The sequence below is a fragment of the Delphinapterus leucas genome, chromosome 1, assembly GCF_059928025.1.
Source record: "Delphinapterus leucas isolate spDelLeu-1000000601 "Yukka" chromosome 1, BTC_Dleu_Yukka2, whole genome shotgun sequence".
In the NCBI taxonomy this organism is placed as follows: domain Eukaryota; kingdom Metazoa; phylum Chordata; class Mammalia; order Artiodactyla; family Monodontidae; genus Delphinapterus; species Delphinapterus leucas.
In genome coordinates this window covers 137,942,432-137,955,362 of record NC_143129.1, presented here as the reverse complement: position 1 = coordinate 137,955,362, position 12,931 = coordinate 137,942,432, and the positions used below count along the sequence as shown (strand labels likewise).

General features: G+C 37.9%; 1 protein-coding gene across 5 annotated transcripts in view; it reads right to left on the bottom strand.

Moving 5' to 3' along the window:
* TM2D1 (TM2 domain containing 1) overlaps positions 1–12,931 on the bottom strand; it is a 148,962-nt gene that overhangs the window by 86,620 nt on the left and 49,411 nt on the right. The window contains exons 6-7 of one of the 5 annotated variants that reach the window (XM_022575826.2): positions 12,304–12,433; positions 6,215–6,791 (exon numbers count right to left, since the gene is read on the bottom strand). The exons of 2 other annotated variants lie outside the window; for them this stretch is intronic. In XM_022575826.2, the coding sequence (XP_022431534.1) occupies positions 12,323–12,433 (111 nt within the window). In that variant the 3' untranslated portion in view covers positions 6,215–6,791; positions 12,304–12,322. Of the gene's footprint in view, positions 1–6,214; positions 6,792–7,547; positions 10,397–12,303; positions 12,434–12,931 lie in introns of those variants that run through there. 2 more of the 5 variants (XM_022575825.2, XR_016395126.1) reach the window with 2 other exon arrangements.

Genomic DNA, 12,931 nt, shown 5'->3' with positions numbered 1-12,931 from the left:
CGGAGCACAGGCTCCGGACGCACAGGCTTAGCAGCCATGGCTCACGGGCCCAGCTGCTCCGCGGCACGTGAGATCTTCCCAGACCGGGGCACGAACCCGTGTCCCCTGCATCGGCAGGCGGACTCTCAACCACTGTGCCACCAGGGAAGCCCATGACACTTTAAACATAACAACTTATTAGTTTCCTATTGCTGCTGTAACAAATTACCATAAACTTAGTGGCCTAAAGCAACCCACACTTATAATCTTACAGTTCTGGACGTTATTAGTCTGCAGTCGGTCTTACCAGGCTAAAACCAAGGTATCAGCAGAGTCATGTTCCTCTGGAGGCCCCAGGGTAGAAACCCTTTCCTTCTTTTTCCAGCTTCTAGAGTCCATCTGCATTCCTTGGCTCATGGCCCCTTCCTCCATCTTCAAAGCCAGTGGCATAGAGTCTTCAAATATCTCTCCTCTCTGACCTCTGCTTCAGTCATCTCATCTTTGGCCTTCCTGCCTCCCTCTTTCCCTTATAAGGACTCTTGTGATTGTATTGAGCCCATTCAGATAATCCAAGATAATCTTCCCATCTAAAGATCCTTACTTTAGGGACTTCCCGGGTGGCACAGTGATTAAGACTCCATGCTCCCAATGCAGGGGGCCCGGGTTTGATCCCTGGTCAGGGAACTAGATCCCACATGCATGCCACAACTAAGAGTTTGCATGCCACAACTAAGGAGTCCGTGTGCTGCAACTAAGGAGCCAGTGAGCTGTAACTAAGAAGCCCATGAGCCGCAACTAAGGAGACCACCTACCACAACTAAGACACGGCACAACCAAATAACAAATATTAAAAAAATAAAGATCCTTACTTTAATCACATATGCAAAGTCTTTGTTGTCATGCAAGATTCTGGGGATCAGGACATGGACATCTTGGGGGGGGGGCTAGTATTCTGCCTTCCCCAAGTCTCTAGGCAGAAAAGACAGGCAGACGAATGATTCTTTCACAAATACAGGCTCAGTAAGAAGGCTGTAGCCTGATGTGTCATTAGACCCTCCTGGGGCTAAATCCTTCCTAAGGACCAGTGTTCCCTGGGGATGTAAATAGTGGACATTTCCAGATTCCACTGTTTTTTAGGGAGAGGCCACTCTGCTTTCCAGGTCTGGTTTGCATTGACCCAGGGTTTGGGTGGGGTTGGACCTGCAAATGGCAGGTTTTACTACAGGTGGCAGATGCAAGCAGGGGCTAATACTCCTAAATTTAAAGTGAATGGACAGAGATGGGGAAAATCTGAAAAGGATGCTTGTCAGATATTCCTAAAAGGCTCTATGGAAAATTCCAGTGTGGGGAAAAGTCCATAAGAATTTAAGTTGAGTAACAGCAAAACAACAAACAAATAAATCAAATGACACCACATATATGCAACTCAGAACATGAAATGACTCGCTTTGGAAACCACAAACTAATCTTTCCATAGGAGGCTAATCTAGGAGTCAGCTAGGCCAACAGGTCATTTTGACCTCTCAGAGGAAACTCTGTCTGAACTCTCCTTTAGGGAAAAAAATGCTTTTCATAATCAGTGAAGGGTATTATGGAAGTACAAGGCTAGGCATCAATAACTTGTATGAAACAAGGAAGAAGGCTGACTTACACATTTCTTCCAGCTCAAGGTTCTACTAGTCCAAGCTCAGAGTCAAAATAGTGTTACATTTGGGGCTTTGCGGGTGGTGCAGTGGTTGGGAGTCTGCCTGCCAATGCAGGGGACACGGGTTCGAGCCCTGGTCTGGGAGGATCCCACATGCCGCGGAGCGACTAGGCCCGTGAGCTACTGAGCCTGCACATCTAGAGCCTGTGCTCCGCAACAAGAGAGGCTGCGATAGTGAGAGGCCTGCGCACTGCGATGAAGAGTGGCCCCCGCTTGCCACAACTAGAGAAAGCCCTCGCACAGAAACGAAGACCCAACATAACCAAAAATAAAATAAATAATATAAAAAAAATTGTGTTACATTTGGTTGGGCCCACAGAAGTCTTATAAACCAAACTTTCTTGATGCCAGGGAACCTCCCTAAATGGACCGCAACAAATGGACCTCTGGCCTCTGCTTAAGAGAGAGAACCTATCTATCTATTTTATGGGCCACCTCATGGCAAGAGGGGTCTTCTATGCTGAACTGAAATTATTCTCCAGACCAGTTAGTCTTGTTTTCCTCTTTAAGCTACACTGATAGCTACATTCCATCTTCTTTAAAAGTAGAAGCCAGTTAATGTAAAAAAGAACAACAATATCAAGTGTTGGAGAGGATATGGAACAACTGGAGTTCTCATGTTTTGCTGATGGGAGTGTCAACTGGTACAACCACTTTGGAAATCTGTTAGACAGCATCTACTCAAGTTAAAGACGTGCCTACACTGTAAGCCAAAGATTCCACTTCTGCACATATACACAAGAGAAGTAAGGGCATATTGCTTTAAATATATCTCTAACAAAAGACATGTGTAAGAATGTAAGAGTGTCCATCTCAGCTCTATTTATAATAGCCCCAAACTGGAAACAAACTGACAACAGTAGGATAAATAATTTTTGGCATATTCATACAATGTAACACTACACCATAATAATGATAAGTAAAAGAAACCGATCACAGAAAAGGGCATACTATATGACTCCATTCATATGAAGTTGAAAAACAGGCAAAATTAATCTATGGTGACAGAATCATAGAAGCGTGGTTACCTGTAAGGGGTAGATACTGACTGGGAAGGAGTAAAAGGGAACCTTCTAGAGGGCTAGGAATATTCTTTATCTTCAACTGGGTGGTGGTTAAGTGGGTGTATACACATGTAAAAATTCATCAAGTTTTATACTTAAGATTTGGGCATTCTATGTATACCTCAATAGAATATTTTAAAAATGAAGTAATTAGACCCTTGTAATTTTGTTTCTTCTTTTTTGGTTAAAAAAAAAAAAGGCTCCAGGGGGGCAGTTATAAAAGAAATAGATCTATGGTCAGTTGTCCACTCACATGGGATTAATAAGGAGGTAGAAGGTGTAGTGATTAGAACGGGCAATGGGCTTAGGAATCACAGACTTGGTTTCAAGCTTACTAGCTGTGTAAGGATAGTCAAGCCATTTAATCTCTCTAACCCTCAGTCTCATTATGCATAAAATGAGGACTAACCTTACAGAAGTGTTTTAAGTACTACAGGAGATAAGAAATATAAAAATCTTAAACAATCACCTGTCATTTATTAAATACATACTATGCACCACACACTATGAAATACCCTACAACAATCATGAGGAAGATAATATCTCCATTTTAAGAATAAGGAAACTAAGAGCCTAAGAGCTTGTCCATAATACGTGGCAGATTTATCTGATCCTGAAGTCCATGAGCTTAAAGCATTGCCCTATGTAGCCACTGGTATAATTGGATGGTGGGTGGATAGTGAAAAGCTGAATCAGAAACTAGCCCCAGTTCTGCAGAGGAGCACACTATTTAGCTAAAGCGTCCTGTTAACATCTTAGAGGCTGGCAATCTATACCTATAGCATAAAAGACCTTTATCACTGTAAGGGAAGCTAATTCCTTACAGGGTGACTACGAGGGTTAACTGAGATAATCAGGTCAGGAAAATATTGATACATAATGACACATAATATGACACATATTAGGTGATTGAGTAGCCCGCCCCTGCCCACTCCTTCCTATTCTTTCTAATAATCTCCTGGCTGGTCTTTTTTTGAGAACTACCTCCAGTAATTACCCACTCCAAGGTAAGAATTCAATGTTTATAAAATTCTTATGTGGTGCCAGGCATTGTTCTAAGCACTGGGACCACTGAGGACATGAATAAATCAGCATAGACTCATTTCCTCACCCACCTCCTGAGACAAGAGTTAGGGTTAGAATCACATTTGCATGACAACTCCTAAAGTAAATGACCTAAAGCAGATGGTTATTTAATCTCAGGTTAATTTATACTCCTGTTAACCCATCTAGTGTTCCCATTCACTCAAAAAACATTTTTTAAAGCGACTTTTATGTTCCAGGGACTGTTCTAAACACTGAGGATACAGTAATAGATGAAATAAAGTCCCTGCCCTCACCAAGCTTACATTCGAGTAGGGGAGGGAAAGGGAGAATACATAAACATACGTAATTTCCAGTAGCAATAAATGCTGTGAAGAGAATGAAGCAGGATCAGGATTCAGAGAGTGACCAGTGGAGGGCTGGGGTAGTATTTTAGAAAGGATGGTCAGGGACAATACTTGAGCAGAGACCTGAAAGAGTGAGGAACCAAGTCATGCAAAGAACTGGGAAAGAGCGCTCCAGGCGAAGGGAAGAGTCAGCATAAAAATCTTGAGGTGGGAACCAATTTGGCATATTTGAGGCACAACAGGAAGCCACTGGAGATTTGGCAGAAAAGTGACATGTTCTGATTTACTTTTATCATTTGGCTGCTGTGTGAAGAATATATAGTAGGAAGGCAGGAAGGCAAGAGCAGAAGGGGTACACAGTAGGTCAATAAATAATTAAGAATTAATAAACAATAAATTCATTTTTGAACACCTTTTTAAAGACGTGCTACGCTTATTTAAAGCAATTTGTGTCGTGTCTCACGCAGACCACTCAATCATAAATCATATAAAGAAGACATGCCATTCTTTCTTGTGCTATAAAAGTGAATTTCATAATTCATTCAGATAAGTCATCAAATTTTGAGGTATATCTGAAAATCAAAGATGGGACTGTGAGCCTTCATAATCGTACCCTCTTAAATATAAAATTAGCTCACATGATTAAAAGTTCAAACACTACACACTTTCTAAAGTGTTCTGCTAAAACAACATTTTTCTTTGGCATATGCAGTGCAAATAGCTCTAGCCTTAATCATTTTTCAAGTTTTAATCTCCACGTTTGGCATATTCTGATAACATTGACAGGTTAAAAGCAACATTCTGTTGTATGCATAGCGATTCCTTGCAATTAACCTTAATTTAGGCTGAAAGTAGATTGAACAGCTTCTTCATAGCAACATTTGTAAATTTATTAGATAAATATCTCCAGAAAACTTCAGATTAAAGAGCAACAAAAACAAAATCTGCAACACTGCAGCCTTCCCTTAGTAAGGAGAGTCTTAAAGCATTGCAGGTACCAATAAAACTACGTTCTTGAGAAAAGTGACATTTGGGGCCCTTATTACACAGGGTAGCGAGAGATAACGATAACAGAGATAAGAAAAATGTAGGTAAACAATGTCCGAAGAACACATCCTACCTTCCTTCTGTAAAAGGAATTTTTGAGTCTACTGGAATTTTACTGAAGGTGTAACCACACTACAACCCCAGTGTGAGGAACCCCTTGCAAATCCCAGATGGTGTGAGGAACCCCTTGCAAATTCCAGATGGCACTCCTCAATGCCTAATGCCATCATTCCATTCCTTTAAAATGTTTAATAAATGGTGACTATTATCTATATCATCTTAACCTCTCAACATTAACTGATATTATTATCCCCATTTATATGAAGACAGAAGGGCTCAGAACTGTTACAGTAACAAAACAAGTGGCGAAGACAGGAGACAAACTCAGATCTGATTCCGAAGTCTGTGCTTTTCCCATCAAACTGTGCTGCCTGGATGAAAAACCTTTGATATCATGTGTTAGATCTGCCTTTTTCTTTCAAATGCATCTATCCTTTAAAGTCAGAATCATGTCAGAAATCGGGATAAGTGTATCTTGAAGAGGAGGGCAGGGGAGAATAAAATTTTCTTGGGCTCTTTGTTCTAATTTAACCCATACTATTATGGTGTCAAATACATGCATGTTTATTGTGGAAAAATTAGAAAGTTCAGATAAATAAACTGAAAGAAAAACTCATCAAATAAAAATCACCTGCAATCCCACCACCCCACAGCACAGGTGTCTCTAGCTTCATTTGACCTCAGCAAGACGAAGCAGAGCATGACAGTATCATCCTACCTAACATCTCTCCTCTTGTCACACAAACATAATTAGACTTTGGTCTAGAAAGTGCTGCAAATGTCAGATGAGGTAACAGCAGAAAAGTCTTTAGGTTCTGACAATAATCACTGCTCTATCATAGTCTCATTTTAATATTCGTAAAACATTTTGGCATTTACATGATGTAAAGTTGAGAAGTTTGAATAAATAAATTCTTTTTTTCTTTTTAAACCAGCAAACTATTTGTTAAGTAAAAAGACTCAGGATAGGCAGATAATTCCATCTTTACTAAAAAAACATTAAACAGCATACTAAAAAAAATCTCTAGTACACAATCATTAGCAGTATATTTCAAAGAATGAGATGATTCTAACTATCACAATGCAGGAGTATAGCAGTTAATAGACCTGGGTTTAAATCCTAGCTTCACCACTTATTTATGACCTTTGGGCAAGTGACTCAATCTTTGTGGGACTCAATTTACTTATCTGTAAAGTGGGGATAATGATAGTGACTCTTTAGGAAGATGCTATAGAGCTTAACATCGTGTACATGAAGAGCAGTAAAAGGAAATTTTAACAAGTTCAAATCTTGAAAATTTAAGATTTTAAGCCTTAATTTTTTAATAAATATTTTTTCTTAAAAAATCTATTTTCTGGGCTTCCCTGGTGGCGCAGTGGTTGAGAGTCCGCCTGCCGATGCAGGGGACACGGGTTCGTGCCCCGGTCCAGGAAGATCCCACATGCTGCGGAGCAGCTGGGCCCGTGAGCCATGGCCGCTGAGCCTGCGCGTCCGGAGCCTGTGCTCTGCAACGGGAGAGGCCACAACAGTGAGAGGCCCGCGTACTTCAAAAAAAAAAAAAAAAAAAAAAAAATCTATTTTCTAAGATAGTGAATACCAATGTTTCATCATCAGACAATGACTAGATTTAAGAGCATTGCTACATTTACTAAGAATTAAGATATTAGGCTCTATTTTAAAAGATATGGGAATGAGTACCATGATGATTAACTCAACTACAAATGTACTATTCTAGGACTCCATTGGGTACTCAGAGCTGTATAGCATTTTTATTCATTTCTAATCAGCAACTTTTCTTATTTTCCAAATTTACCTCCCTTTTTCCCTCTCAGCAGCTCAGAATAAATACCATTATGAATGACCTTCCGATGTACTCCTTAAAGCACTCCTCCTCTCATCTAAAAGATGGCAGTTAGATAATTAAACTATTTGACACTGTGCCAACTAACAGATACGCTATCATTCCCCGATACCCACAGCCAGCATCCTTTCTCTAGCAGCTATCCTGTTCTCAAAGTTTGGTTTTTCTTCTCCAGCCTGTGGGATGTGAGGAGCAGGAAAAGGCATGGTAAGCAGTGGTCTAACTGCAGAGCAAGGGGTAGTTGCAGGTCCCTGCAGCATTTTATCCGCAGTTCGTTTGCACTGGAATAATTAAGAGTTGACTGTGGTTTTGTTTGGGTTTGGGCTATTATATTTCATTCTTTCTCTATTACCCTGGTTAACTAAGACTGTATGTATGTAGCAAAAACTTTAATATATGATTACTTTTTGACTAAGAATGATGATTCTTGAGAAAAAAATCAGAAATGTATATTGTTCATTTATTAAAATAACTTAAATACCACATAACATTATTTATCATTACATAAATGATGATACAGACGTGGAATACTCAGCAGCCATTAAAAATAATTTTGTAAAAGATTATTGAAATAGAAAAACATTTACAATGTGAAGCAGGCTACAAAACAGTATGGAGAATATATCACTTTTGTGAAGAAAAATGAAAATACATGCATGGAAAAACTATTAGGACATACAATAAAATATTAACAATGTTATCTTAGAGCTGTGGAATAAATTTTTTTTCTTTGTACTTTTTGGTGTTTCCCCAAAATTTATGCATTAAGCTTGTATTAATTTTGTAAATAGAAAAAAGCAAAACGAATGCTGATTTAATGAGAGAAAGGAAGAAGGAAGGTGCCAGAACCCTGGGGAATATCTACATTTAAGGTATTTGAATGAGAAAGAGGAGCCAACATCTTAGGCTTGCACTTTTTAAGAACTAACCTTTCTCTTTTGCTAGTTTCTATCTATTTTAGCTTCCTAGCTGCCTATCAGTATAATAATACTTAACTAAGCCTTAAGCATCTAGGTTAAAATAAGGGAAAAAGACACAGAAAGTTTTTGTAAAACAAAACAAAAACAAAAAATACCCCCAAACTAATATTTCTTAGAGTCCTAGTGGTCCCATGAACAAATGCTGGCCATAGACATGACAGAATCTCTGAAATTTTAAAGAGGTCCTTTAGTTTAATACAGTGGAGGTAAGAAATCTTCCTGGGTAAAGAGGTACTTCTGGAAATTGTATTAATCCTTTCAGGCTAAAGTAGTACCATTTATAAATGCTTCTGTAGAACACTAACTGTTTCTATAGAACTGAAAGAATCCTTTCCATTTTACTCTAGAGGGTTTAGGAGTAATCCCAGGAATGACTGAGCTAATCCATCTTACAATTTTGGCCACTGTCCTAAAATCAGGGTTATCATATAAAACATCTCATACAGAGGCCTTAACATATAATTCCTACACACACTACTAACAAATAGCCATAATAATATAGTGCTCTATGAAACTAAAAAACAAAACCAAAACAAAACTGTATTCACATGCTTTAAACGTATTCCCATAATAAATAAATAAAAAGACACAGGAAAACCATCTGTAAAAGAATTACATGTATTAGGCAACAGGGAATTACACAAATTGGAAAAATGAAAGCGTTTTTAGGAATTTAGGAAATTATAGTGAAAATTAAGTCTAAAGGTTTAAGAGTGTACTGTGAAGGGACTTTATTTCTAGATTTTACCAAAAACTCTTTCAGAGTACAGCTTATTTGAATAAATACTTTTGAGAAGCACCTGCTTGGAAACAGACTTCCCACCTGGTCAAGGTAACTGTAACAATTACATAGGAAGCAAGATTTGTTTCAAGATGTGACTGCAGGTATTTCTCATGTAATTGAAGTTACATAGCTGTGGAAACTTACAGACTTTTAAATCTGAGCTTAGGTAAGTAAACTTCAAAGCACTGTGAGCAACCAAAAGGAACTAGGGAATATTAGAAAATGGGCATCTAGCTTAACTGAGGCCAAAAATATCACTGTGAAAAAGTGGATCCCAAAGAAATATAAGCTCCTTAAGGACAGAGATGTTAGTGCTTTGTCCACTGCTGCATCCTAGAATCTAGAACAGTGCCTCCCAAATGACAGACACTCAGTATTTTCATTAATGAACAAATCAGAGACCCTTCCTGGTGTATATCAGGAATCAATCCAAATTCACTTCTTATATCAATACTTAATAATCTCCCATCAACTGGAGAAGCTGTTACTGAATGACTAACATACTATGAAGGTAACTGTACTATACTGTATATTTTTGAGTGAAATGAGTGATGAAAAATTATGTTTTTTTACTTTTGAAAAGCCCAGATCCCAGTAATTTTGAAATTGGTAAGCCTGTTACTAAAGTAGGAGTATGACAGTATTTTGGGGACATAGCATTTTCATGTATTTCCAGCTTCTTAAAACCCTTCAAAACACGGCAAGAAAAACTAGTGCTAACGTACAGGTGCTGCTTCCTCCAGACACTGGTGCATCACTTAAGACACTTGTGCCAGCATCTGCCAGGCAGTGCTAACAGATGGAAGACATTAATCATCTGGTTGGTGTTCCCACTTTGTCCATCCAGCTTCAAATATAACTGCACTGAGCTAGATGAGTCAGCATCTGGTCCACCAAAAGCTAGTGCATCACTCCCAAAGCAAAAAGGAGAAAGTTCACACTTCAGAGTCCTGAATCAATGCCAAGAGTATCTGCGTTGCCTCAAGGTTTCAGACTCTCTGATGATCTTTAGCTCCCTGGATACCAAGGCAAAGACAGATCTGAAAGCTCCAAAAAACAGGTATGTTGTCATATACAAGACTGCAGCCCCAGGCAATATAGATGGTATTTGTTCACACCATGGATTAACTGCTTTGAAGGATCAAAATGCAGAAGACAGAAACATTCAACATTTAAGACAGTTTTCTTAATAATAAAGCACTAAAAAATGTGAATAAGTCATACTTTCATTTCTCAGAAGCGAAAAGGACAAGTGGCAACTTGCCTTTGGAAAACACATTAATATCAGAGTAATAAGCTATCTATCTCATAGAGACAGTAGCCTAAGAAAGACTATTATCATATAAATCTCAAAGTTCTATTAAATAAATATCAGAATGTTTTTAACTAAGACAACAAAACAAAAACATCAGCAACAACAAAAAATTAAACAGAATCTGTAAAGTGGTATATGAAGATGGAAAAAGGAAAATCTGGAAATCTACACACTGAGAGTTCTCTATTAAAATCAAGGAGGCCCAAATCCTAAAACAGAAAAAAGAAATATGTTAAAACACAATCTTTTAAGAGAATCCAATGAGGTTTTTATAGATACACATATTAATGCTTCATTTATTCAAGATATTTTTTTCTTACACTGGGAGCACTTCTGCAGGTATTGTAGGAGATTATATGAATGACAATGCAGAGATATGCCTTCTCAATAGGCCCTTCTAGTTTTAAATTTTAAATCTGAGTCTGGAATCCTAATTAAATGTTTATATAATAGGCTACAGATATTGTTTTTTAAATTACATTTGCTTATTTTTTATACATTATAGTTTTAAAACAATCTATATACTTTAAAAAGAGAAACAACAATTTACAGTGTGAAAATAAGGTTATGTAAAACTACACAACCTTTCTCATAAAGTAGCAGTGACAATTTCCAAAATGAAGATACTTAATAAAAAACAAAGCAGTTAGTGGGGGGGGGGGGTAGAAGAGAACCAGTGGAGTGCACAGAAGACCTAGGTTCTAGATTCAGTTTTGTACTGACTGTGTACCTTAGTCTCAACTTCCTTAGGTCTTAATTTCTTCCCTAGTAAGAAGAGGCAGATGGATCTCTATGCTTCATTTCAATTTTAAACACAGAGACTCTTATGGTTTGTAAGAAAAGATCTGAAGAACTTTTTGGACAACGAGTTGAATACGTTCCTCAGATCTTAATGGGAAGGGCCTGTCACCATTCAACTCTCATGGCAATAACTATAAAGCATATCCCATAATTTTACTGTGAGAAAAGAAAAAAATCTACCCTAAGGGCAAAATTATACTTCATATCCTATTTATACATTAAACATAGAAAATGAATGCCTAGTCCCTTCCTGGACTCTAGAAGCACTCTCTGAGATAGAGTCAACTAAAAATCCTAGGATTAGGATTGTGGCCAAAACATTCAGCCTATGTTTCTCTCTGTCTTCCCTGAAAGCTGCTAGACAGTTCTAAGGCCAATTAATAATTCTCATGGGCAGGGCCAAACTTCAGCTTAAAATAAGTGCTTATAGTAGTTCAGGGTTGAAACTCTATCAACTTTCAGATTTAGGAAAAGAGAAGAGAAGGAGGTTTAAGGATCATACTGACCCTAAGAAGGATGGACAGTAGAAAAGATATGCTTTATCATCTATAACACATACTTTCATCATAACCATTATATAAAACTATGGGATATCTTTTTGCTTTGATGTTATTTTTTTCTTGTGAACCTTGTCCTTTAACTATATTCACTGCAAAGAAACAGTCTGAATTGAGAACTGCAGGAGCAATGAGCATATACAAAAATGCTTTATAGAAGATTAGAGACCTGCAAGACATGGATGGACCTATAGACTGTCATACAGAGTGAAGCAAGTCAGAAAGAGAAAAACAAATATCGTATATTAACACATATGTGTGGAATCTAGAAAAATGGTATAGATGATCTTATTTGCAAAGCAAAAATAGAGACAGAGACATAGAGAACAAACGTATGGATACCAAGGGGGAAGGGGGGGTGCGATGAATCGTGAGACTGGGATTGACATATATACACTAGTAATACTATGTATAAGATAGATAACTAATGAGAACCTACTGTATAGCACAGGGAACTCTACTCAATGCTCTGTGGTGACCTAAATGGGAAGGAAATCCAAAAAAGAGGGGATATATGTATATGTATAGCTGATTCACTGTGTTGTACAGTAGAAACTTACACAACATTGTAAAGCAACTATACTCCAATAAAAATTTTAAAAAACAATAAAAAAAGATTAGAGACCTGCCTTTCCTGATAAGCAAAAAGACAGGTTTACAATACTAGATGATCTCTTAAATTTCCCCTGGTTCTCAAATTATCATAATTTTATACAGATAATATACTATAATTAAGATTACACATACATATCACTTACTGTTTCTTTTAAACAATATTCATGGATATAACTGCGTTTTTCTAAATGTCTCATTGGTAATACTCAGTCTTGTAAGTCTGGTTCCATAATAATCTATAATGTAACTACTTCCATCTGAAGGTCCAACAATCTAGAAGAGAAAATTTTCCAAATTACCCATTTTACAAAAGATACTTTAAAAATACTTTGAGTTTACTTTTCTTAGGTGTTAATACAATTATTTCAGTAGCACCAGAAATACAACTCTAACTCAAGCAAAAAAAAGTAATTGTGGCTCATGTAGCTGAAAAGCACACTGGGGAAGCTCACAGAATCAAGAGAGCTGCAGGAACTAAGGGCCTCAACGACTGAAACCCCATGCCCCACAAGGCCCTTGGTTTGGCACCCCTGCCTCTTCGTGTAGCTCTGCCTGCCTTCCTTCTACAGACAGGCACCCTCAATTGGTTGCCAACAGTTCCAGATACACATCTTCGCAGCTCAGTAGCTCCCAACAGAAAGAAAGTTAAATTTTCTTCCTCAGTGTTTATATAACAATTTCAGGGAAGAACATTCATTGATCTGCTTGGTTTTTACACCTGTTGCAGAACAAATTACTGAATCCAGGGTAATAGGATTAATATTGGCCCGG